The following is a 25,011-nucleotide window of genomic DNA, read 5'->3' as shown; positions in this document are numbered from 1 at the left end:
CCAAAGATATATTTCCGTTTGCAGATGTTTAGTGTCGTCAATAAGAGAGAGAAATGAAGTCTGCTGAGTTATAGGTCCTTGTCCATAAACCCACTCTGCTTTAACGTCTATTATCTTTTAAATAGGACCATAATTTGAAAAATGAACATCATGTTGTATTGAAGCAAACTTCAAACTACAGACTCAGGGTCAGTGCGGTCATTTCCCCATAGAATTCAATACAATCGGACTCTTTGCAACCAGTGGAGTCGCCCCCTGATGGTCATTCGATAGAAAGCAAGTTTAAGGCACTTCCGCATTGGCTTCGTTTTCCAGACCCGGAGTCGACGTCCATTTTTATACAGTCCATGGTTTTCCCGCTTCCCATTTGAACCCAGCGCTGTGATTGGTCGAACTCTTCATCTTCTCTTACTCATCAGACTAGACTCTGCTGCCCCCTGCTGTTAGACTGGAGTACTGCCATATTATTTAAAAAAAGGTACAAAAACACACATATACAAGCAAGTAATAAAGATGTTTTCAGGTATAAAAACAAACTGATACAGAATCAATACAAACAGGCACAACAGTATGATATAAAAAGATAATATAAAAAAAGTCAATATAAAAAACAGTTCATAACACAAAACAAGATAAATTACAATAAAAATAATTTTTAAAAACAGTAACATGAAGTATAAATTCAGTGTGAGGCTTCTGTTAATCTGTTGACCTGTCAGCCAGCAACACAGCTTCCTTTACAGCCAATAGGAGCGCTGTGTCGCTGTGATGTAAGCAGTGCCGTCATAAAGCAAGGCACCAAAGGAGAAAATGGTTGATTTTAGCTGTGACAGCTGTGAGGACGAAACGGTGTCGACTGGAAATCCTGTGCTGCTTTTGAAATGGTCACGTCTTCACAATAAAAGCAGGGATACAGTTACATGATTTATATGTGATTTAAGTTGATCAATATATCAACAAAAAAAAGCACATATAAATAATTTGTCATAAAAATAAAAAGACTTTAAATAAAACTGATAATAGCTGCAGAGAAATACAAACTAATAAACTTTCCCTTCAATAATCCATGAACAGTTTACTTAAAAATACACTGAGGTTGCTCCACACGCTTTTCAATGAAATTACTCTGTGAAGGTTTCTGTCCTTTTTCTCACCAGTATTTGGACTAAAAATAAAGTTTGCAAAAATGCAGATATGTTTCTGAATGTGTTAACAAAATAAAAGTCTTTATACAAAGTGTTCTTACTCTGGTTCATTTTTTTTTCTTTTAAGAGATATTACTTCAGTCACACGTGGTGTTTCACTTTTTTTTTTGCTAGTGACCAAAGTTTCCTAACGAGGATCAGTAAAAGTTTCGTGAGGTCAAGCCGTCACCAGTTTTCCCAGTAGGAAGGAGAAAGACGCTCCCACAGCGAGACCCAGGACCAGGAAGAAGGTCATCAGAGAACCGGCCGTCTCACAGTCCTTGTACCGCACCAACCTGACGGACAGACACACACCGTTACAACCAGCACAATGAGTTTCAGCTGACCATCCAGACTGAGGCGACTTCTGTCATCCTCAAGAATTATCACGTTCAAAAAACAAAACAAAGTGAGGACATTTGGAAACGCCCGTCTCATGAACAGGAAATGGAGCTAGACTTTTCACACACTGTGTCGCCACCACAGTATATTTGTATAACCAAACCACTGCAGCACACACGTAAACTATTATTTATTTAGTCATTTAATCATGTATGTATTTATTCTAATGGCAGCTTTAGGCCTCCACAGGTTCTGTAATGTAAAGCACTGGCCAGCAAGAGGAAATAAAAGGAAAGTCAAGAGACGGACGGGGAGTCCTGAATGTTCAGTCGTTATCATTAAAATAAAAAGTGTTCTGAGCAGCGTTTGGTTCTGAACCACTGGTCTAAGATGCATTTATCACTCAGCTGTGCTTTGAGTTCATTGCTAATGTTTCACACATTAGCAGGCGATGTTATAGTGACTCTAAAAAAGGCAAGACTCACTGTGGAGCGTAGGCCATGCAGAGGCTCGCCAGGTATCCGTTGGAGAAGGAGAAGAGAGCCATGATGGTGACGAAGGCGCAGTCGTGAGTGAAGAGGACGGTGAGTCTGGGGTTCTCCACGTTACACAGCATGAGCAGAGGGATGAAGACCAGACGCGACAGCACGGCCACGGGAAACAGGCGGCTCTCCTTCGACGGCTGCAACATCAGTAGTGGCTCGTTTAGAAACCAGAATCTTATTTTGACGACAAAGACTCAGCTTTATTTATTTTTTTATGAATAAACCAATTTCAGAAAAAAAACAAGTCTTTTCCAGCTGCTGACTCACCCACTGGACGAGAGACGGGGCGCTGCGACCGACCAGGTCCATGGTGTTGAAAACGATGAAGCAGCAAACACAGGTGAACACTTGTTCTGTTAGAGAGAGAGAGAGAGAGAGAGAGAGAGAGAGAGACAGACAGACAGACAGAGAGAGAGAGAGAGAGAGAGGAGTGAGTGACTAATATCACATCACTTTAATGAAGTTACTGTTTCTGATTTTCAAAACAAAAGCAGTTTGGTTTCTGTTTGTGAGCTGCTGTCCTCTACTACATTTCCCATAAGCCCCCCTCCCCCCAAAAAATGGTGTGTAGTCTCACTCCAGGCTTCGTTGTCCTTGTAGACGGTCTGCACTCGGACTGTGATGACGGGAAACACCGACAGGGTGACGGCAAACACACACGTCACACACAGAGCCATCATCCAGATCTGCGACACACAGGAGGGTTTCATTAACGAGCCACAACTCTTTGCTGCAGCAACAACAGAGCAGCTGTTTTCTGTTTGATGGAAATCCTTGTCTGATGGACTGAAGCCCAGATCCACAAATATAGATTCATTCTCTTTAAATCAGTCAGGAGTCGTCATGAAGTTTCACCTTTTTGAAGACGGCGAGGACAGACGAGCGCTCCTGACTCTCCTCTGACTCACCGACGAACTTCCCTTTGGCTTCCAGATCTTTTTTCTCTTCAAAAAGAAAAGAACATGAACAAGTCAGTCTCTTAGTTTTATTTATTTCGTTTTAATTGAATCTTTTGGCTGAAATCAGCTGACTGGAAACCGACCTGTGCTGCTGAGGAGTTCCTTCGACGTGTCCACTTTATCAGACCGACTCCTGTTCAGGTAGAAACGAGCGAACTCCTGCCGAGCAGAATGAATAAAAGATAAAACATGTGGAAAGTTTTGGTTCATTTCTTCAAAGTTTAATTCCAAGTAGAATAAAATCTAATTTATAGAAAAGAAAAAGCTGGTAACTGGTAGTTTTAATATTTCAGTTGTGGAGGCCGAGTTAGCAGCTGCAGCAGCGACACGTTTATTTCCAAAAGACAAATTTAGGTTTATATTAAATTATACATCAGATTCACTCTGATCACTTCCTGTTGTTTCGATAGGTGTGTGTGCCGTGTCCTCACCAGGTGTGGCAGCAGCAGGTAGCAGAGCAGAGTCCCCAGAGTGGCCACACAGGGAGTGATGAAGTATCCCAGCGCTGCCGAGTTTCTGTCTGCGTTACCTGCAGGAGAGGAGACGCCTCAGCTCGTTTTCCCTCCGACAGAATCAACACAGAGACGCTCCCTGATATTCAGAGTTAGTTTGTCTCTAAATGTAATTTAAATGCTATTCATTCATTTCCTGACATATTTAATTAAATGACTTATCCTGCCAGACTTGTTCTTCGTGAGCGTGTCTGAAAAAGTGTGTAAATCTGAGGAAGAGGATTAAGGCCATTATTTATTTATTTTTTTATAATTCTGACTTTTTTCTCAGAATTCTGACTTTCTAAAAAAATTTTAAAAAAAATTAATTATTTATCTATTAAAAAAAAAAAATTCACATGTTGCTCTACTGTGGGAAAAAAAAAATAAATAAATCACATTATGATCTGAATTTTTTCCCGGAGAATTCTGACTTTCTAGAAAACATTATTATTATTTTTTATATGATTTTCATAATTCTGAGATTAAAGTTCACGGTTCCCTAATCTTCTCCCGTCACTAACTGTGTTCACTATTTAACCACGTGCATCTTTAGAATTAAGAAGGATGCTGAAGGTTTGTTGAAATGTTGGTTCGGAACATTTGAGCGCGGTCGCAGCGGGGCGAGGTCGGGCTGGTACTCACTGAGGATGGAGCAGAGCATGGCGATGGCGGCGAAGATCCCGGCCAGACCCTGACCGCTCATGAACAGAGTGCTGTAACGAGGAGGGAACAGGCCGACCACGCCGAACAGACCGCTCTGCAGCACGGCGCCAAACACTGCACACGCACAAACACATTCCTTATGATTAACATCATCATTATCGTAACAGACGCTGGACCCCTTCAGCTCAAAGAGGAACGTCATCAGAGGGGATCACACGATAATCTGTGTACGGACTCACTGTTGATGAACCAGACGGTTGCCATGGTGACGGAGAAGAAGGTGTCTGGCTGCATGTTGACCTCGACCAGAGCGGCAGTGAGGGAGAAGAGGAGGAAGATGAAGATCAGGCTGAAGGCCACACGGATGCGTTCCTTCACCCTGCAGCGAGAAGACAGGAAGAAAAAACATATTCATCATCAACCAGAAAAAAGTTTGTTCGTGTTTTATTGTTTAAATAAAGTTGTGATTAACTGACCACTGATACAGGAAAGAGTTGAGCAGCGTGAAGAGCAGCAGGGGCAGCTGGGAAAGCAAAGCCATCCAGCTGTCATAGTTGTAATCTTTAGTGGCGCCGCCTGACGTGGCGTTAGAGGTGGCGTTTGCAACCATGAGGCGTCCGTTAAAATACTTAAAGAGGAAGAAAAAGAAGAAAATAAAGTTTGATTTAAAAAACCAAAGTGTTTCCACAGGACGCACAAACACTTTCGTTCTGTGTCACATGAAGGTGAAGGCGTGGGCGGGAAACCTGGGAGGCCGTGATGAAGAAGTTCCACGGCAGCAGAGTTCCCAAACCAAGTAAGAAGATGATGATGGCGACGGCATGTCCCCTGAGGAGAAAAACACCTGAGCTTTCACATCAACTGTCGTTAGTTATTAAAGCGTTTTCTATTATTACTTTATTATAAAACATGAAACTCACCGGTCGGCAGGCGGACTCTGCTTCTCCTTGTTCCACATCCTGTTGTTTCTGCACAGAAGTCCAGACAAACCTTTGTTGTTGATGTGTTTCTACAACAACGTTTTGTACATGTAATAATATGAAAATAAACCTAAAGTCCATTTTATCACTGAGTCAGTAAAAAAAATAAATAAGACAACAACAACAACAGGAACTGAGGAAACACCGAAGACTGGAAAACAAAGATAAAGATAGAGCGATAAAGATGAAATAATTAAATAGTTAAAGAGAGGAGATGTTTGGAAGTGAGTCAAACCAGAAATACAGTGGAAATAAAACAGATAACCAGAAATAAAAGTAGGGTATTAAAAGGAAAACGATCCAGAAAATAAACATAGAATAAAATGACATGCCAATAAATTTACAAGCTTTTTATTCTACATTTTCTACAAAGTCAGAGTATTCAGTAGCTTTCAGTACTTTTGAATATATAAGTATTTTTAAAATCAAGTACTCTGTTAGGTTAACTCAAGTAAAAATATGAAAGAACAACTTTCACTTGTGTTGGAGTTTGAGCAGGATCTGTACTTTCACTCTGTGAACTTTAAATTACTTTTAAGTTGTATTCAGGTGTATAAGCACACACCTGACATCACACCCATTTCTAAATGGGGAAACATGAAAAAGTGTTATTTAAGCAGCGTAGGATTAATTTCAGCTCGGTGAGTCTCTACTGTGTCTATGGTGCTGTTCCTGTTCCTGTTCCTGTCACGTGTCTGACTTTTACTGTTATGACTCACCTTGCGTCATCACCACATGGCGGAGCAGGAACTACTTCTTCAAACAGTGAAGGCAACATACGTTTGTTATTTAATGTATTCGATTGTATTTGTGTCATGGAGTCAGTAACTCAGTAACTATAACTGACTGAAGTTTGGCAGCAGCTTCTGAACTCAAAGTGAAAGTCACAAAAATATATAAAATGTCAACCCGTGGTCGCTGAGTTTGAATTGTAAATAAAAATATATACAGCAGCCTAACGGACTGTCCACCTGGCTACTAAAACTGCCAATAACATTTAATTCACCTGAAATGTTTCATTTACGCGCCTTCTTTCGCTCGCGCGCCTAAACGTTGGACAGACTATCAAACTACAGAGAACACGGTCACGAAGGAAACGTGTAATAAAAAATCACCAGGTTTATCAGTAATAGTGTAGTAGTGATAAACACGAGGCAGGGAGAGCTCACCTGAGAGTCGAAGAGGGTTTCCCGCGGTTCCAGCAGGTTGACCTGTGGTCAGTTTGAATGAATGAAACGCCGGGAGTGACTTTGAGTGTCGCGCGCGCCCACAGTGTGTAGTAACAGGAAGTCTGGAGAGGGGGCGGGGCTCCGCTGTAAACACGAAGCACTGCAGGGGTGCGTTCAAGGCCATGTGGAAAAAACACATTCCTGAAAATAAACTCAGGACTGTTGTGATATATTTCTTTATCTTAAATTATTAAAATAATGAATCACTTAATATTGGGCTGAATTAAACACATGGACAATAGACTGATTTATTGATTAGTGATGAATAAAATACTGTTTTAGATTGATTATTAAAACAATTATTAACCAATATAGAAAAAAGCGTCCCTAACAACTTGAGTGGGTCTTCTGACATTATCTTTTATCTGTTGCACTCATGGTTTTCATCTCCTTTTATTTATACATATATATATATATATACAGCTCTGGAATAAATTAAGAGACCACTGCAAAATGATCAGTTTCTCTGATGTTACTATTTATAGGTATGTGCTTGAGTAAAATGAACAGTTTTGTTTTATTCTATCAACTGCTGACAATAATTTCTCCCAAATTCCAAATTAAAATATTTACTTGCAGAAAATGACAAATGGTTAAAATAACAAAAAAGATGCAGTGTTTTCAGACCTCAAATAATGCAAAGAAAAGAAGTTCATATTCATTTATAAACAACGTAATACTAATGTTTTAACTTAGGAAGAGTTCAGAAGTCAATATTTGGTGGAATAACCCTGATTGTCAATCACAGCTCTCATGCGTCTTGGCCTGCTCTCCACCAGTCTTTCACTTTGCTGTTGGGTGACTTTATGCCACTCCTGGCGCAAAGATTCAAGCAGCTCAGCTTTGATTGATGGCTTGTGACCATCCATCTTCCTCTTGATCACATTCCAGAGGTTTTCAATGGGGTTCAGGTCTGGAGATTGGGCTGGCCATGACAGGGTCTTGACCTGGTGGTCCTTCATCCACACCATGATTGACTTAGCTGTGTGGCATGGAGCATTGTCCTGCTGGAAAAAACAATCCTCAGAGTGCCATTCTTTTTGTGGGTCACTTGATGTCATCCTATGGTTGCTGAGTGACATTTGAATGAGTTGACGGTCATCCCGGTCAGTGGAGAGTCATTTTCACGCTCTGCCAGTCTGTAGCTTTGTTGTCCCCAATGTCTGCTGCTTGACCTTGTTCTTATGAACCGCCGTCTTAGAAATTTGAAGGATGGAAGCAACCTGACGCTCACTGTATCCCTCTTCTTTTCAACTCTTTTGGTATGGTCAATACTTACTTTTTTGATTCCACTTGCTTTTGAGGTACTACTAGCACCGTTTTTGGCATCTAGCTGGTCCTATTGCAAGAGGATAGTGATGACCACAGCAGTGGTTTAAATACTTTTCCTTGTTAAATAAGATTTGGTTCAGGTGATCACCTAATCAATACCTCATTAAGTAGAATGAGGTGTGCTTGTGTTGGAATTCAACAGACACTGGAATGGAGTGGCTGTCATACATGTACAGATGCTGATTTCAGAAAAATTTGCAGTGGTCTCTTAATTTTTTCCAGAGTATATATATATATATACAACACTGAGATATGATCTGATCAATAGCTGCACATTATTAAGCTATAACTAAAATATATTTAACGTTCCATCGTTTGATTTTAATCCAGAAAGTTACAGAAATATATTTGCCGCTGCTTAATAACACTGTTTTATCGTTAAGCCGTGAACTAGTTAAGCTAGTTAGGCTAGTTAACTTTAAACGCCTTGTCTAAAGGTCCAAAGGTCGAAATCAAACGCAACGCTTTTCAGCCTATGGTGATTCTCACAGTCTGGTCATAACCAAGCTAAAAGGATGAGCAAACAAAACATTGGCAGTTCAACATTACTATTTTTTACTTGTTATTATCATATACTAATATCACCCAGCTCCGAACATCAGTCAGTTTTTAAATGCAAATGCTAAAGCTACTGGTTTTATTTTGAAAAGCTTACCGGAAGTAGGTACGGCTTTAACCGAAGACTTGTCCAGACCAGCAGTTTAGTTGGACTCGGTGCAGAGAAGAAGCAAAACCTCACTGAGGTTTGACTCCGTTTAGTCATCTACCGATGAAAACTCGTTAAAACTACCGGTAGACTCTTTAAATAGCAAGAACATTTTTCTGTTGAGGAGCCGTTAAAACCGTCAGGAACCGGAACGGAGACTTACGGGACATGAAAAGGCTTTAGGGCGAACAGTAACTTCAACTTCGGTAAGTTTGTTGTTTTTAAAAAAAAAAGTCACTTTATCTTCATTATCATTAACGTTACCGACAATAAAAACGCGTTCACCTCAGAAAAACATGCTAAATAACGTGATGGAAAAACTAACAGAGGAACTTCTGTTTCAGCTCTTAACTTTTAACAGACCGAAATTCATACACGTCAACATTTACTAGCTAGCGAGTTGTTTTACCATCGTTACCGGATATTTTTCATACTTTTTGTAATTTAAACATTCATAATTATATGTTTTAAAAGGCAAATAAGTTTGTTTTTTCCTCTCAAAAAAATCCCATAACACTCATGTACTTACATGAATGTTATGTGGTTTAACGCTGTATGTGATTGCCACTAAGTTTAAGATAATTTATGGTATTTGCTATCTTTATATTTGGCATTATATTATTAGAACACGTATATAAGTACCACTGTAATCTACCTATAGTGACTTTTAATGTGTTAGTCTGTTGTTAAATGTTTTTCTTTCTTTTTTTTTTCGTTTTTCTTGCTTCCCAACGTGTCACTATAATATATATATATATATATATATATATATAATATATATATATATATAATGATAGTGAATTCTGAATTTTAAGTTTGCTAATTAGCCACTGTAGAGAGTATAAATGCTATATATAAAGTATATAATATATTATCCCAAAATACTCCTTGCTATTTACCAGTTACAGAGTAATTATATGTTATCCCAAGTACAAGTACTATCCCATTCAAGTGACTGGGAAAGTGGTCTCAGACTTTTGGACCCCTCTGTATATGTAGTATATTGTTCCTGAACGGGGCTCCAGCAGTGGTTGTGGATGACAGGCCGGTCTGTCCGGGTCTGTGTAGCCCAGCTGGCCTCTTTTGTTCTGGCCACACAAACTGATTAGCATGCACCATCCTACCAGAGCATCTGTCCCCGCAGACGCTGCTTTTGTTCCCCCCGTTTAAAACTTGAAATTTGTCCCTTTTTTTTTTTGTCCCAACTGTCCGCTCATATTAAAGGCTTACAGACACCGTTAACCCTCTTGTCCACACGCAATGGCTGACCTAGAACCTGGAGAAAGTTTCGCCTGGGCGGATTAAAGCAGAGCGGCGTGAACAGAAGTGATGGTCACAGTGGAAGCTGTCAGTCCTCTTTAAGAACAAGTATCACAATATAAATATATGGTTTCCTGTTTTTCATAGTGGAGATGGCACTACTTCTGCTGACACGAACCACAAAAAAAAAAAAAGAAATATAACATTAACCCCCTGTGAAAAGAAGTACATAAACTATTCATAGAAATATCCATCATAAATAATGTGCCTATTGTTAATAGGATAAAATTAATCACAACATTCATCAGGATTTGAGTGGCATGTCCCCTTAGCATAAAAAAACACATGACCTAATATTGGCAAAAATGAAAAATGTGAAATTACTAAAACCTAATTACAATGAGTTATTACAACGCTGATCTTTGTTAAAATCCTCCAGCACAGCTTTACATCTTTTCATTCAAAGATTGATGACTAACCAGCTGGTTGTTAATCTGATTATCTGCCCAAGTTTTGATCCTAACTCGTCTCAAGTAATCTATTTAAATTCAAATCATTTACATGGTGCAACAATGGAACTGTTTCCTCAATCAGCTCATAATTGAATTATTAGTGTGTACGTAAGCACCTTTTAACCCCTTTAACCCCCTTCACCCAACACACACACACACACACACACACACACACACCCTTGTTATAGAGGCAGTGTGATGTGTTTGACAGGCTGCTCACTGACACTTTGCAGCCGCACACTCTTTATCTCTGTCTGTTGCCATGGTGAAGCGGGTTAGGTGTGTGTGAGTGTGTAGGCCGCTGGTGGCGGTGGAGGGGTATTTCCTCTTCAGGGCTCATGTGAAAACACACTGGGCTTGTGTAGCCCTCTTTTGGTGAGCTGGTCTGTCAGTCACTACTGGAGATAACAAAGTCCTACAATGAGACACCTACAGCTGGAATTACACTTGTTAGGGCTGCACGTTGGCGAGTGTGTATCTGGCGGTTTATTTTGTACTTTAGGTTGTAACAAATGGTGGTTAATAGTGACTGGCCACATGGCGACTAATCGCAGTACCCTTAAATAGTCTATTATCAGGCAATTGTTGTATTTTACTGATTAAAAAAAGTATGAATTAATTTGTCCTGTCCGTGCAGCCAGTTAGCGGTCCACGGCCCGGTGGTTGAGGACCACTGCTTTACAGTATGTCAGTTTCATAAGTTAAATAAGTAAATTAATAAACTTGTTAACTTGAAAACATATGTGTAATCAAACGTTTCGTATGCTGATATGTTATAATAGTTAAACTTACGCAGGTGATTCTGATTATTTGAGCTGTGTGGGTTTGTGCAGACTCTCCTGTTAGCTTTGTTGCACCTGCTGTAGTTTGACAACTTGTGCCTTTATCATTCATATAAGCACAAAGTGTCCTGTGACTCTGAACATACACAGTAATTACAGTGTAGTTCTGCCCACCTTTAGCCAGAGGTCTGAACAGCCAAATATAGTTAGCGCATCTACTCAGGCTGCTAAGAGGTGAACGGTACCGGAGGACTGGATCTCTTTAGCAGGACAATATTACATATGGTGGGAAATATTCTGATATTCAATATTATCAGGCTTAAATGAAGCTTATTAATCTGCAGTAAACTTTTATTTTTACAGTCAACATTGCACTGAATAGATTTGATGAGAGATTAGAAAGGATTCAGATTTGATAAATTGCTGCTGAACCCCATCTCTGAGCATGACTATACCTCATCTCCATGGAGCTATGTGTTGTTCAGGCTGATTGGAAACCATGAGATCTGAGTCACAAGAGAAGGATAAAATCAGCTTTGAGCCGCAACGTGTGATTCACCTCCATGTCAGACCGTGCGGGCCGCTGCGTCGCCGTCACGAGAGGAAAGAGATGCACAACAGAGCGGTTGTTTCCAAGGAGTGAAGTCACTTCAGAAGTCATCCTCCTCATCTGGTGTCCGGTTACAGGCAGTGAATGGGTCTCTGTCCGCCTGCACTTCACTGGTCCTGTATTCACGGCCTTTGAAATAAACTCTGGTCATGATGGAGGGGCGAGGCCGGTCAGGGAGGTGTGGGGGGGGGGGGCATCTCTTTTCATCATACATATGTGTTACTATAAATATCTTGAACTTTAACCCACTGAACCCACCAGATCTCCCACTTAACACTTCCAGCAGGGCTGAAGAGTTTAGAACAGGAAATCGGTTTTCAGTGACTGCTTAAAGGAGCTATTTGTAAGTTTTGCTATTGCTAACGTTAGCATTAACAGCTGTTTAATGAAACGAGTTCGACATCAAACCAGAGTTGGAAATCAACCCTTTTGTTTTGCTTCTATTTCAGTTCTTTTCATCTACTGAAGATAGCATGCTAACCAGCTAGCCCCAGGCTGGTAGGATCGCCTGGTCACTTTCCGATACCGAGTCACTGTAGCATCCAGTCTGCCCTGAAGAGTAAAAATTAAGCATCAACACTTAAAAACCAAAACCTGCAGTTCCTCTAATGACCACTAGAGTCTGGCTCCAACAGTGAGTCAGTCCCCATAGACTCCTGTGTTAAAATGTCCAACTTTACAGCAGAAATAAACATGTTTACAGCCTGGTACAAAAACAGTTTTGGTCTCTAGAGCTAATTTCCTCCTTCATGACACCTGTTTATAGAACTCATCTGTTTTTTATTAAGGACTAAAGTTATGGAGAATTGAGGGCGTGGCCTCTTTGAGTTACAGGTGGAGGAGCATATACTTGCCACAAAACGGTATGCACAGAAGTCTTGGCTCCACACACGCCCCTCCTCTTTGCCCATATTTGGATTAGCTGGGAGTTAGGGGCGGAGTCAGTCAAGATGGCAACGGTGGTGCAGCTCACTCTGAGCTTCAAAACCGCTGTTCAGAAACCTGTGGGTGACGTCACAGAGGCTACGTCCATCTTTATTTACAGCCTATGATCTAAACGCAATGATGGCCGAAACTGTTGGTAAGACTCGTAAGTAAACAGCTGTTAATGCTAACGCTGCGTATGTAGCTATAGCAAAACTTACAAATAGCTCTGATTGTATTAATGATATTATTAGGAATTGTTGTTATATGCAGATGAGAAGAGCTGACAGAAGTGTGATGAAGATTAAAAGACATTATTCTGCCTGATATTAAAAAGCAGCAGAAACTGTGAAATCAGACAGTTGTTGTGAGGCAGCAAGAATCAGCTTTAGAAACTTCAGCTCTCTTGTTTCTCAAAACATGGTTACACAGCAGTATGATTATCATCATCAACATCTCTTCATCGTTAAGCTGGTATATGCCACATCCTAACGCTTCTTACAGTTTCTTTCACAGTTTCCTGCTGCGAACTAAGGAACTCTTGATGTTGTTTTTTTCCTGTGACTCAAATCAGTTTTGATTTTATCTGGAGTCTCTGTGGAACCAGGCAACCAGCTGTAAACCAGCTTCACAGTCAATCTCATACCACAAGTGTTTTAAACCTTAAACCTGCTTAAACCTGCTATTCACCATGTTCAGTAACACAAAGCAAGCTTAACTCTTTTTCTCCATCTGAGTCCAGACTAATTCCTGCTTTTATTTGTCTAATAAATTAATAAAAGTTAGTGTTTTCTTGACCATGTAACCATCATTAGCATCAACATGGTCTCAAGAACCTGAATTTAAAACTTTAGGATTAGCTAAATATGAAGCTAATCTGTTTCGTCAGTGGGGAAAATTAATGTTTTGTATTAATTTTGCAAGAATCACAACATATATAATATTTCTCACCATGATGGGAACAGCTTGGGAAGGTTTTTCTCACCTGCGATTGATGCAAATTTCCACACAGCTCATATATTGTCACAGAAAAGGTGTAAATGAAGAAATGCCAGTGGCAGATTGACTCAAAAGGAAATCTGATGGAAGCTCTTAATTATAGCAAACTGACAGATGTTGAAATCTGCTAGGAAGAAGTGATGGCGTTGTCAGTGTGATGGCTTTAGGGCAAAAAACAAAACAAGGTTGAATTAAATTTTTGTTGTCATATTTATTTGTGTCTCATACCTTAACATTATTTAAAATTTCACAAAGCAACTTTGTGAGGAAAGTGTTGAAAAACCTGAAGTGAAGTAAGCAGACAGGAAGGTGGTGACGTCAGGAAACGGGAGCTCATAGTCGCTGCTGTTAAGGAGACAGTTTGGTGGTGAAAACGCCACCTGTGACAACACCTATGTCTGGACCTCCTCTGGTCAAATCCTGATTTTATAACTGTGATGTCGTCTGTCAAAATCACCAAACACATAAACGAAAGACAAAGACTGAGCTGTGATGAGCTCACAGCCTCCGTCTGGATCCACAATAGATTAGTCTTTATTTACTTCAACTCCAGAACGTAAGAGACGTTTATTAGGCAGGTGTTTATGTCTAACTCCGTCTGTTTGATGGTCATAGTTGTTAGTACGAGGCCTCGTTAACAATGACCTCTCTCTCTCCTGCTCTTTCTGCTCAGCGTGTCTTATGTTCAGTTATTCCTCTGCCTCCTTTAGTAATAATGATACATGCAATCAAAGTAGTTTATTTGTTGTAATAGAGGCGAGGCTCAGTGTATTGGAAGCACTCCTCTTCTTCCCTGCAGTTCCTGAACAGCAGGGAAACCAGAGCGGCTCAGTTGATTGCGGCTCAGCACTCCACTGAGAAGTGGATGAAATATGATCAGTCAGTCAGTCACATACGAGATTATAGCGCCAGCCTCGCTGCAGCAACACAGGGACATTGACTCTACAGAACAGTAAAACAACATTTTCATTTTCTCAACAGACTCATTTATTCAGAGATACTCAAAAACCATTTTACTTCTCTGCCTCCTGTGGTACAGGTGAACTGCACACCTGTGAAGCTCCTCTGGTGTTTTCCCTCCTGCTCCTCGGTCAGAGAGGTCTGATCGTCCCTGCTGCGAGTTTTTTCAACACACTTTAAAACCCTGAACAAACCCTAATAAATGAATAAATCAGCCTGATCAGAGCGGAGCTCGTTGTTACGACCTCTCACTTGCAGATTTGTGATGATGTTGCGTCCTCTCCAGCCTTTTGACATCAGAGCCCGGGCTCCTGAATGAATGCTCGGCTTGTGTTATTTTTTTCCTCATGGTACAAAGGATTATAACATCAGTCCCAGCGTGCTGCTAAGTGAGTCACCCCGTCACGGACGCAAATGACCCTGTTTTACACCTAACAACCCCACTCAGTGTACTTGGGTGAATACATATATTGTCTGCCACTGCTGCCCCCAGCTCCCAGCACAAAGACAGTGTGGGCGTATTGTAGTAATTCATGATGTAGCGTTGAAGCCTGCGTGTGTTTGTATGAATGTCGGAGGAGGGGTTTTAAATTTCAAATGAAATATTCAAAGTGAAACTTAAAAAACATGATTCACTTCTCACATATTTATCGTTCCTGACCATCAGGAAGTGTGTGTGTGAAGTTGTTAAACTGGTGTTGGTTGTGTGTGCAGGTGATGGAAACGCTCTGAGGGAGACAGCGGGAAAATCCTCACCCTTCCTCCTTCCCTCAGAAAGACGCACAGATGTTTTCGCTTGGACAGGAAAACATCTCCACCTCCCCCGCCTCCACCAAAGGACCGGTCAAATATGGAGAGCTCATTGTGCTGGGGTAAGATGTTCACTCACGAGGCTCGAGAAGACGTCTGTCATTAAGAGCATCAGCTTTACAGTTTTGCTTTTATTATGTCTTAACGCCGGCGACAGTCAGAGCAGCAGCCATTTTGTTTTCAGGTTGTGTGTACGTCCATCTCATTCTCGTGGACACGATATCTCAGTAACACCTTGACAGAACTCCTTCAAATATGGCAGAAAAATTCACTCGGACTCAAGGACGAACTGATTAGATTTTCGTGGTCAGAGGTCAAGGCTAGTGTGACCCCACAAAAGTCTTTTTAGCCATAACTCAAAACTTCACACAGAAATTTTCACACATAAACAGGGATGTAACCTGAAACTAGTCTGAGTGGCGGAGAGATACCACCATGATGAGGTGACTCTGGTTTAAGCCCCTCAAACATTTCACATAACTGCTGACCACCAAATGGTCAAAGGTCACTATGACATCATAATGTTCTTCAAAAACACTTCTTATTCAAACAATGCAACTCAGGAAGGAGAGATTATGACCGTATTTCCTGTAACTTGGCTGGTTGGTTGAAGAAACAACCACAAGTTGGTGATTATAGTTCGATTAATTCTGCAGTTGGAATGAAAATCAACAGACGTGAAAACTTGCTGTAGATAAATAATCCACCACAGTGAGAGCTTAATCTGCTTTATCTGTCTGTGAGGAAACTTGTGTGGTAATTCAGTTGTGAGAAAGGACTGTGTTTAAACTCGTCGCGGTGCTTTCAGGGACTGTCACAATAATCAAGAATCAGCTTGCAGAAAAAGAAAAGCATCCAAAAGACGGACAATAACCAACATGAGTTCGGACATTTCTCACATGTGAGAAGGTTTTGACGGTTGACTGAAATAACAGATGATGGTTCTATGAATGCAACAGCCGCTGCTCATAAATACATAACTACATGATGATAGCTCAGCTTTGAATAGATAAAGCAACAAAGGGATAACTGCTGTGGAGCCGCCGTCTCACCACACTAATGTTCAGAGTCAGTTCAGAATGAGTTGAGCTGCACATCCAGTTTGTTTTAAGCTGCTGCTGTTTGAATTGTTGAAGTAAAACACGAGACAAGGTCAATTCTTTGATATATGTTTAATGACATCCGGCCAGAGTCTGCACTTAATTTGGATTACGTTGGTTACATAAAGATTATAGTTCTGTGTGACATGTCTTTGTGTATTTGCGGCGCCCCCTTCAGGGGAACAGCACCGTGCTTCAGGGAGAAATATGGTGAAACCTCGTGAGACCTCGAATTTCAGGTTGATGAGTTATTGCAAATTCTTTTCAAAATGACTTATTTTGATGAAAATTGATCGCTGATCTGGTGTTTTTAAATAAATTATATAAAGATTACGGTTTTGTGACAGGCTAATAAAAGCCTATTGACCTCTTCTGAAGCGGGTTCACCTGGGTGAGTCGTGTGACCCAGGTGTGAATGACGATTGAACCGTTTTCCGTTGTTAACTTAGCAGGTTTTTGACCAGTGGAAAAGGGGCTTGAGGCTCGCTGTTTCTGAGACGCCTGTGAAACGTAAGATTTATTGTTACAGCGCCACCTTCAGGTCAAAGAGTAGCTGATAGAATTTGTGACCCGCCCACTGATTTTGTTGAATTTTGCTCTTTTAGTGGAGAAAAATAATAATAAGAAAACGTTGTGATGCTGATCTGCTGCTCGCCTTGTCAACATGTAGAGGGAAGAAGATGGAGGTTTTATTTCTGTCAGGACACATTATCCACAGTTTTATGATTCGAGCTCAGATGAGTGTGATGTTTTTAAATACTGAAACTGACTTCAGTAGTTTGAAGCTTCTCTATGAGGCCAGAGTTCTTAGATATTAGATGTCGTCTCAAGTCACGCCGTACAAGAACTTTACTGACACAAAATTGTCTAAAATTGGAAAAATTTGCGTTTAAATCAGGAGTTTTATGATCAAACAAGATGCCAGCTTTTTGTACTTGACAGTTCCTGGTATCAGAAACATTGGACTCACGTTACGGTTGGTACCAGACAAGTACTGAGGTTTTATCCCAGGCCCTGCTGGTGGTCTGAGCATTCGATCTGATTTGATCGGATAAAACTGAACGTCTTTGTTTGTCTGACACGTTTAGATAAGAATTTGTCCACATAAATAAGATAAACCCCTTCAGCTGACCTCTGTGCCTTCCATCATTTATGTCCATGTTGAAACCCAGTCCAGTAGTTTGGTTTGGCAGCAGGATGACTTAACGACTGCATCCGGTGAAGTGTGTTGAAAGACTGGGCCACAGTAACGAACGCGGCTGACTGAAGGCCATTCAGTGTGGACACAGGAGAGAGGCTGTGGTTCAGGGAGGTCGGGGGACGTCAGGAAAGCTGTGGCCGCTGTGGCTTCAGACCTTTTGTTTGCTTTTGTATTATAGTGGCCACATGTGGATTCAAACAGTCTGAGAGAGTCTGCAACCGACAATTACTCTGGTCGTAAGGTTTCATTTTAAAGAGCCATGTAGTTAGTGAAAACAGAGGTTGTTCAGTGGGGTGGTCTGAGTTTGTCTAAGAAAGGAGGCGGCCGTTACTTTATCTGAAACACAGGAAGTTTGCATTATCCAGTGAAAAGAATGGCCCGACTCTGAACTGAACTCCAGTGTTTATTTGACCTGTGGCTGGCAGCAGTCTGGCTCTGAAGATAACCTCCAGCTAAACTGACTTTTCATGAACACTCAGCTCTCTGGATTCTCTGTTCACATGCTGCACAGCTCAGAATAGTGAGAATACTGCTTCTTCATGGTGTTTGGCAAATAAATGCAGGCGAGTTAAAGTTGTGTTTAAAAAGGCGTCCTGATGGCTCGGCTGGATAAACTATAAACCAACATAACCACAACTTCCTGCTTTTGAATCAAACGCTCGTTGCTCGTCAGCTTTTTTTGTCCCACAGAGTTTCCCTGTAAAGAAACATGTGGGTTTTACACGTATTTGCCGTCTCACCTGCAGCTCAGAGATCAGCAGGCACAACTGACGAAGTGTAGAACGTGTGTAGAAACCGAAATGTGAAGAGGAGATTGTGGTTTTAGCTGCTGGAACGATTTGATGACTGAGCATTTGTCATTTCTGTATATTGATCTGTTGATAGTGTACTGCTGAACATAGCGAGGTGTTTAGGAAGCAAAACACAAAGTCAGGACCTGGACTTGACTGATGTCTGTCGGTCTTGACTCGTGACTTCACGGCCAAGACCTGAGATTTCCTTCTGACTTGCAAAAGCACTGAGTTTGTCCCACTTCTGGGAGTTTTTCTTTTGTTGTTTTTGTCTTTAAGGAGCAGAACTGTGAACCCAGAGAAGTGTGTTGAGAAACTCCACCACAGTAAAGAAAGCAGCTGACTTCCTGACTGAGGCCACAAGACTCAAGAGAGAGGAAAGCAGTAGCTGCCGTGGTTTCTGACCTTTTGTTTGCTTCACATTATTGTCTCCAGACGTAAAAAAGCGAAGCTGCCTGGGAGCTTAGACTGCGTCAGCCCCCACATCAGCACTGTGCCGCCGCAGGGAGACGTGACATGAGTGTGAAGAAGGTTCAGTTTAAGGAGTGTGTGTGGATCTTCTCTTACCGTCATTTCACAGACATTTCTCACGGTGTGTGTTCAGGTGTAACGGCTCTCTGCCCAACGGCGACAAGGGGAGGAGGAAGAGCCGCTTCGCTCTGTGCCGCAGAAACAAAGCCAACGGTGTGAAGCCCAGCACCGTCCACACGTCCTGCACGCCGCAGGCCGCCAAGGTGAGGCGCAACGCACCCGTTGAAGTGGCTCGTTCCTCCCAAAAACTCTTGAAAAATGATCAAATTAATGTTCGACTATCAAATAGACTTGAGCCGATATTCCATAATATTATACTATAATGACTGGAGGCCTGGAAACACTCTGAGGTGAACATTATTGATCAGTTCTGTTTCTGCAGTGAACAGAGAGTAAAATATGATCCCAGTTTAAAGGGATTTAGTTGTTAGAGGTTGTGTGTTTGATCCCGGAGTCGTCCTGTAGCAGAACATCTCTCCCTGTGTTTCTTCTTCAGGCCGTCAGCAACAAGGAGCAGCACAGTATTTCATACACTCTGTCCCGGGCGCAGACGGTGGTGGTGGAGTACAACCACGACAGCGACACAGACATGTTCCAGGTCTGTATCATGTAAAATCATCCTCTTCTACTTTGTCCTTATCAACACATTATTAAAGAGGAATATCAGTAACTCGAGATCTACCTTTTCAGTCTGGCTTTTAATTCATTTTTTATTTAATTTATTCATCTTTCTATTTATTTATATATTTTAAGCTGTTTTACTGACGTGTCCTTTTATTCTATTCCCTACCTTTATTTCTGGTTTCACTCACTCTAATACATCTCCTCTGTTTTAGTGTTTTATTATGTTATCTTTATCCTTATCTTTGTTTTCCAGTCTGTTGTCACTGTCATTGGTCATTTATTGTTCTGTGTGTGTGTGTGTGTGTGTGTGTGTGTGTGTGTGTGTGTGTGTGTGTGTGACAGATCGGGCGCTCTACAGAGAATCCCATTGACTTTGTGGTGACGGACATGGTTCCTGGGGGTCAGGGTCCCGCCGACAGTCAGACGTTCCAGAGCACAATCTCACGCTTCGCCTGCCGCATCATCTGCCAGAGAAACCAACCGTACTCCGCTCGGATCTACGCTGCGGGCTTCGACTCCTCCAAGAACATCTTCCTCGGGGTTAGGGCGACCTGACCGCCGCCGCCGATGCTCGTCACACAGACGTTGTTGTTCTTCTTCTTTGTGGAGAAACGTGAACTCTTTTCTTCTTCACAGGAGAAGGCAGCCAAGTGGAGGATGCAGGACGGCCAGATGGACGGACTGACCACCAACGGCGTCCTGGTGATGCACCCGCGCCACGGCTTCAGCCAGGACTCCAAACCCGGCCTGTGGAGGGAAATCTCCGTCTGCGGCAACGTCTTCACACTGCGGGAGACCAGATCGTCCCAGCAGAGAGGCAAGATGGTGGGTCACACACACACACACACACACACACACACACACACACACACACACACACACATACACACACACACACACACGAGCAGCTGAAACAGCAGAGGTAATACATGGATGATGGAGAACACCATAGACCTCCATCAGCTGTTCAGTGACACAGTCAGTCTCAGTGGGTCAGTGCACAGGTGTCATCCACCTGTCCTCACCACCTTCCCTCCTATCAGAGTCAAAGAGACGCTGATGAGCAGCTCTTCTTCTGTGGTTTTCATTTTCACTCAGTTACTGATGTTTATTCACCATTAAACCCAGAGAGAGAGAGCTGAGGTTATTTGGTATTTGTGTGTGTGTGTGTGTGTGTGTGTGTGTGTGTGTGCGTGTGTGTGTGTCATCCAGCTCATTGTTTGGGGGAACTGGATGCAACATGGAGGAAGGAGGTGGAAATGTAAATTTATTAAACAGCAATGACGGTAAATAAGTAAATAAAGGTGCACTCAATGTGAGAGGGGAACTCAAAGAGGGGAACTGGGCCTTTCTGCCACTTTCTAAACTAAAAATGAAACGAAAGAAGCGTCTGCTCTATTAATAAAAACAAAAGAACCACAGGAAGCAGCAGCAGCTTTGTTCCTAGTGAAACAACCGCAAATCAGCTCGTCTCTAACTAACTCTGTAACTGGCCCCGACAGCCTCTACAAGTTCCTCACAAAGTTCCTGACAGCAGGAGGTGGCGAGCTGAAGCTCTGATTCAGCTGAAGCTCTGATCCAGCTGAAGCTCTGATCCAGCTGAAGCTCTGATTCAGCTGAAGCTCTGATCCAGCTGAAGCTCTGATCCAGCTCGCCCCGGGTGACTGGCCGGACCGGCCTTTACACTCCTCCTTCCCAGAATGTGGAAAGGCAGGAACGTCAGAAAGTGACGACCAATCCCGACGCAGGGTTCATGCAGCCCGCTCTGCATACTGGTCAACAGGAAACAACAGTCTGTTCTCATCACAGGAGTGTTGTGTAAAATGACTTCATTCAAATTCACATTAAAATGTCAAATAGTGAAGTAGTTGTATATAGTTGGAGCAGGTATCAGTCAGTTGTGCGTCACTGATTTCCTCCGGCTGAAGCTGCTGCTGTAAAACCAGATGTGGTGAATCGACACTGACTAATGTTACCGGAGGTTTCTCCAGATTTCAGCCGGTTCAGCAGAGAGTCAGATCAGTGCCGCCCGACAGATGCAGTGAGCTGGTGTCGGTGTGGCAGGAGGAAAGCTGCTGAGTCACAGGTTTACAGGTGCGGCTCACTCGTCCGGACTGGGACTGTGTCGTCGTATCACGCCTTCTTTCCTTTATGAAGAAAATGATCAAAGAAATCTTTAGAACCCGTCATGATGTTTGTGGTTCTACGTGTAGAACAGGTTCTATTTAACTTTATTAGAACTCAAGAGTTTAAATTCTGATAAATATCAAGAAGCCCGTTTATCTCAAACTGTTTCACTGGAGACTGATGAGAGATTGTGCTGAGCTGCTACAGGAAGTGACATCATCACTCTGACCCTCTAAATGTAAACGGTGTAGAGACACGTTGTGGTGTCATTGACCTTCATCCTTCTGCCCATCTCTTCTTCAGGTGTCCTCCGAGTCTAACGAGCTGGTGGACGGCTCGCTCATCGACCTGTGCGGGGCCACCCTGCTGTGGCGGACCGCCGAGGGCCTGGCGCACACTCCCACCGTCAAACACCTGGAGGCGCTGCGGCAGGAGCTGAACGCCGGGCGGCCGCAGTGTCCCGTGGGCTTCAACACGCTGGCCTTCCCCAGCCTGCGCCGCAAAGACGTCCTTGACGAGAAGCAGCCCTGGGCGTACATGCGCTGCGGCCACGTGCACGGCTACCACAGCTGGGGGGGGCGCCGCGACCCCGAGGTAGAGGCGGAGTGTCAGGAGAGAGAGTGCCCCATGTGCCGGGCCCGGGGCCCCTACGTGCCGCTGTGGCTGGGCTGCGAGGCGGCCTTCTATGTGGACGCGGAGCCCCCCACCCACGCCTTCGCGCCCTGCGGTCACGTCTGCTCGGAGAAGACGACGGCGTACTGGAGTCAGATCCTGCTGCCGCACGGCACGCACGCCTTCCACGCCGCCTGCCCGTTCTGCATCCAGCCGCTGAACGGAGACGCCGGCTGCGTCAGACTCATCTTCCAAAGCCCGCTGGACTAGAGACTGACGCCTTCACCAACAGACGTCTGGACACAACCATGTGTTTTTACTTTTAGATTTTTCGTAATTTAATTTTGATAATAAACTTAATTTAACTTAATTTTACAGATAAAAACATTTATTGAGGTGATTTCTGCTCTTTTTTGAACATCATGTGATTCAGGCGGCGTCGCCACCTCTGGACACAGCTGCAGAAAAACTGCCTGGTTAAACTGATGATGTTTGATTTGCCTACAACTTTCTTATTTATTCTTTACGACGGAGTATTAGAGCCTCACCCAGGGAAAACGTCTGAGAATAAAATCATAATATTACAAGAATAAAGTTGTAATTTCAGGTTCTTTGTGACTCAAATTATGGTTTTATTCTCATTATGACTTTTGTTCTTGTAATATTACGACTTTATTCTTCAGATTCTTTTTGTTCCTGAACGTGTCCCTAATCCTCCGTCGTAATTCTTTGCGTGTAACGTCTCTTTCTGTAAACCAGTGCAGACTTGAACTGCTCCTCATGGAGTCCAGCGCTCGTGTCCCAGTTTGTAGATTTGGAAGCTGTTTGTCTGTATCTGAACTTCTGAAATCAAGTGACCTTCCTCAGTTACGTCGTTGCCTGTGAAGACACATTAACTGTATTTTAATGATCTTAATATATCATAGCTTTATATCATAACTTAAAGAAACTATGTCTGGGAAACTTTAGCAGTTGCTGTCCTGTGACTTGAAACATCTAGAATGAACATTTGAAATGTTTTTCCACCAAAATAAAAGTCTCCTACTGACATGACTATAAACCACATCACCTGGTCTCAGGAGGAACGAACACTGTGGTATTAGATGATGCATCGACTCCAAAGTGCTCTTAAAGGAATATTTCACCCCAAAATGAAAACTCACATTTACACAGAAAATATATGTAAACACTAAAATAAAACTCCAGAGCAGATTACCGCGAGGTTATGGAGATGAATACAGACTTCTCCTCTAGCGCCACCATGAGGCCAAACCTCATATCACCATGGTGATGAGAAATACAGAAATGTATCTGGTAGTTTCCTTCAAATTTCCCGCTCCTGAGATGATGAACAGTTTAGAGTTTAATGACCTTTTTTAAGTAGCTCTATGTCTAATTCTAAAACCATTAGTTTGTTGACTTCCGCTCGCCTTGGAGCTGTGAGCAGAGAAGCATCTGTCTGGACGTGAGGCGTGAGGCCAACGCAGCCAGCGTTGGTTAATAAGTAAATTTTGGGGTGGACTATGTCCTTCAGTCAAACCAGTAAAACCTCAGCTGCTCTCAGACGCATCAGAAACCTGCAGGAGGAGAACTGTAGAACTGAAAGTGTCAACAAAACAAACCAACAGCTGATGATGAGTTCGCTGACCCGCACTGACTCATCTCATGTTTCATAATGGAAGTGTCTTTGTGTTTTTTCACCATTCCTATGTTTTGTGTTGCAGTGAGAGCTGTGCGGTCGCACTGCAAACATTTTGTACCAGCCGCAGATAATAAAAGTAAAAGCGTACCGCTGATATTTGGCTCTGTCTCTGTTAATGTGGATTTATAGCTGTAAACAGGCTCCTGCAATTTACCTGCAGTGTGGCTGATCATTTTATGTCTTTTAAACAAAATCAAAAATATTATTTTACCAGCATCTCTCACAGAGAACATCTAGTTTGACAAAATAATCTTAACTCAGTGAGTTGCCCAAACTGTTAGAGTTTGAAATGTGTGAACTGTTATAAAATATTGTGATTTTTATTTCAGAATCAGAATCTGGTTTGTTTCCAAGTAGGTTTTCAACATACAAGAAATTTGCTTTGGTGTTTTTGTGCATCACAACAAACATATTAAGAAGAAAAGAAATATAAACAAAGATAAAACAGTTCAGATAGATTAAATAGAAATAGAAAAATGTAACAATAAATTCCAATATTTACAATAAAAATGTGAAGAAATATTACACAACAATATAAATTACAAAATATATTAATGAATGAATGAATTAGTCATGTTATGTTTTTTTTTGTAGGTATTTTCAATTCAGATCTTTATTGTCCTAAAAGAGGAAATCCCTTCTGCAAAACAGAAACATAAAAACAGAAACACAATATGACAATAAACCCGTTTGTTGACAAAGATACAGTTCATCTGGTAACAGCATCTGCCTGAGGGTTTTTAAATGAAATAACACAACTAGTCAGATAATTAAGTTTTAAAATCTCCAAAGGGTAAAAAGGAAAATAAAGAAAATCCAAGGTTATGTAGTGCTGAAGTAATGTTGGGCAGCCTGATACAGAATATCTCCATAATCCAGCGCAGACAGTTTGACACTTTGAAATGGACTTTAATTGTTAATTTTAATTTAATTAATGAATTTTAATTGTCAATCAATGAAAACAGTACTTTAATTGTTGTGTTCTCTTATCTGCATTTAATTCCAGTGTGTGATTAAGAGCTGATGGTTGGA

General features: G+C 41.9%; 2 protein-coding genes across 3 annotated transcripts; one reads left to right on the top strand and one right to left on the bottom strand.

The window, feature by feature from the left end:
- Nucleotides 1-495: 495 nt before the first annotated feature.
- LOC130166922 (equilibrative nucleoside transporter 2-like) lies at nucleotides 496-6,426 on the bottom strand. Of its 2 annotated transcripts, none has more exons than XM_056372772.1 (13): nucleotides 6,337-6,426; nucleotides 5,108-5,155; nucleotides 4,934-5,015; nucleotides 4,664-4,815; nucleotides 4,427-4,566; nucleotides 4,167-4,301; nucleotides 3,462-3,559; nucleotides 3,114-3,189; nucleotides 2,927-3,015; nucleotides 2,649-2,757; nucleotides 2,339-2,424; nucleotides 2,012-2,208; nucleotides 496-1,480 (listed from the first exon to the last, which is right to left on the bottom strand). In XM_056372772.1, exons 2-13 carry the CDS (start codon nucleotides 5,143-5,145, stop codon nucleotides 1,363-1,365), a joined length of 1,320 nt encoding a protein of 439 aa, XP_056228747.1. In that variant the 5' UTR covers nucleotides 5,146-5,155; nucleotides 6,337-6,426; the 3' UTR covers nucleotides 496-1,362. The 2 variants fall into 2 exon arrangements, with proteins under 2 accessions (XP_056228747.1, XP_056228748.1); XM_056372773.1 differs by having other exon boundaries at nucleotides 5,108-5,196; nucleotides 6,337-6,421.
- Nucleotides 6,427-8,427: 2,001 nt separating this feature from the next.
- LOC130166970 (E3 ubiquitin-protein ligase pellino homolog 1-like) lies at nucleotides 8,428-24,073 on the top strand. Its single transcript, XM_056372844.1, has 7 exons — nucleotides 8,428-8,640; nucleotides 15,196-15,353; nucleotides 18,988-19,117; nucleotides 19,411-19,512; nucleotides 19,881-20,078; nucleotides 20,175-20,363; nucleotides 21,969-24,073. Exons 2-7 carry the CDS (start codon nucleotides 15,268-15,270, stop codon nucleotides 22,545-22,547), a joined length of 1,284 nt encoding a protein of 427 aa, XP_056228819.1. The 5' UTR covers nucleotides 8,428-8,640; nucleotides 15,196-15,267; the 3' UTR covers nucleotides 22,548-24,073.
- Nucleotides 24,074-25,011: the final 938 nt, after the last annotated feature.

The sequence above is a fragment of the Seriola aureovittata genome, chromosome 3, assembly GCF_021018895.1.
Source record: "Seriola aureovittata isolate HTS-2021-v1 ecotype China chromosome 3, ASM2101889v1, whole genome shotgun sequence".
Taxonomy (NCBI): Eukaryota; Metazoa; Chordata; class Actinopteri; order Carangiformes; family Carangidae; genus Seriola; species Seriola aureovittata.
This window is presented reverse-complemented; position numbering and strand designations above follow the sequence as displayed.

Coding starts and splice junctions, on each gene's coding strand:
- LOC130166922 (XM_056372772.1), bottom strand. CDS start 5,145: ATGTGGAACAAGGAGAAGCAGAGTCCGCCTGCCGACCG. Junction 4,302..4,426: donor AACCGTCTGGTTCATCAACA/GTGAGTCCGTAC, acceptor GTGCGTGTGCAG/TGTTTGGCGCCGTGCTGCAG. Junction 3,190..3,461: donor ACCTGCTGCTGCCACACCTG/GTGAGGACACGG, acceptor TCTGCTCGGCAG/GAGTTCGCTCGTTTCTACCT.
- LOC130166970 (XM_056372844.1), top strand. CDS start 15,268: ATGTTTTCGCTTGGACAGGAAAACATCTCCACCTCCCCCGCCTCCACC. Junction 15,354..18,987: donor GGAGAGCTCATTGTGCTGGG/GTAAGATGTTCA, acceptor GTGTGTGTTCAG/GTGTAACGGCTCTCTGCCCA. Junction 19,513..19,880: donor GCGACACAGACATGTTCCAG/GTCTGTATCATG, acceptor TGTGTGTGACAG/ATCGGGCGCTCTACAGAGAA.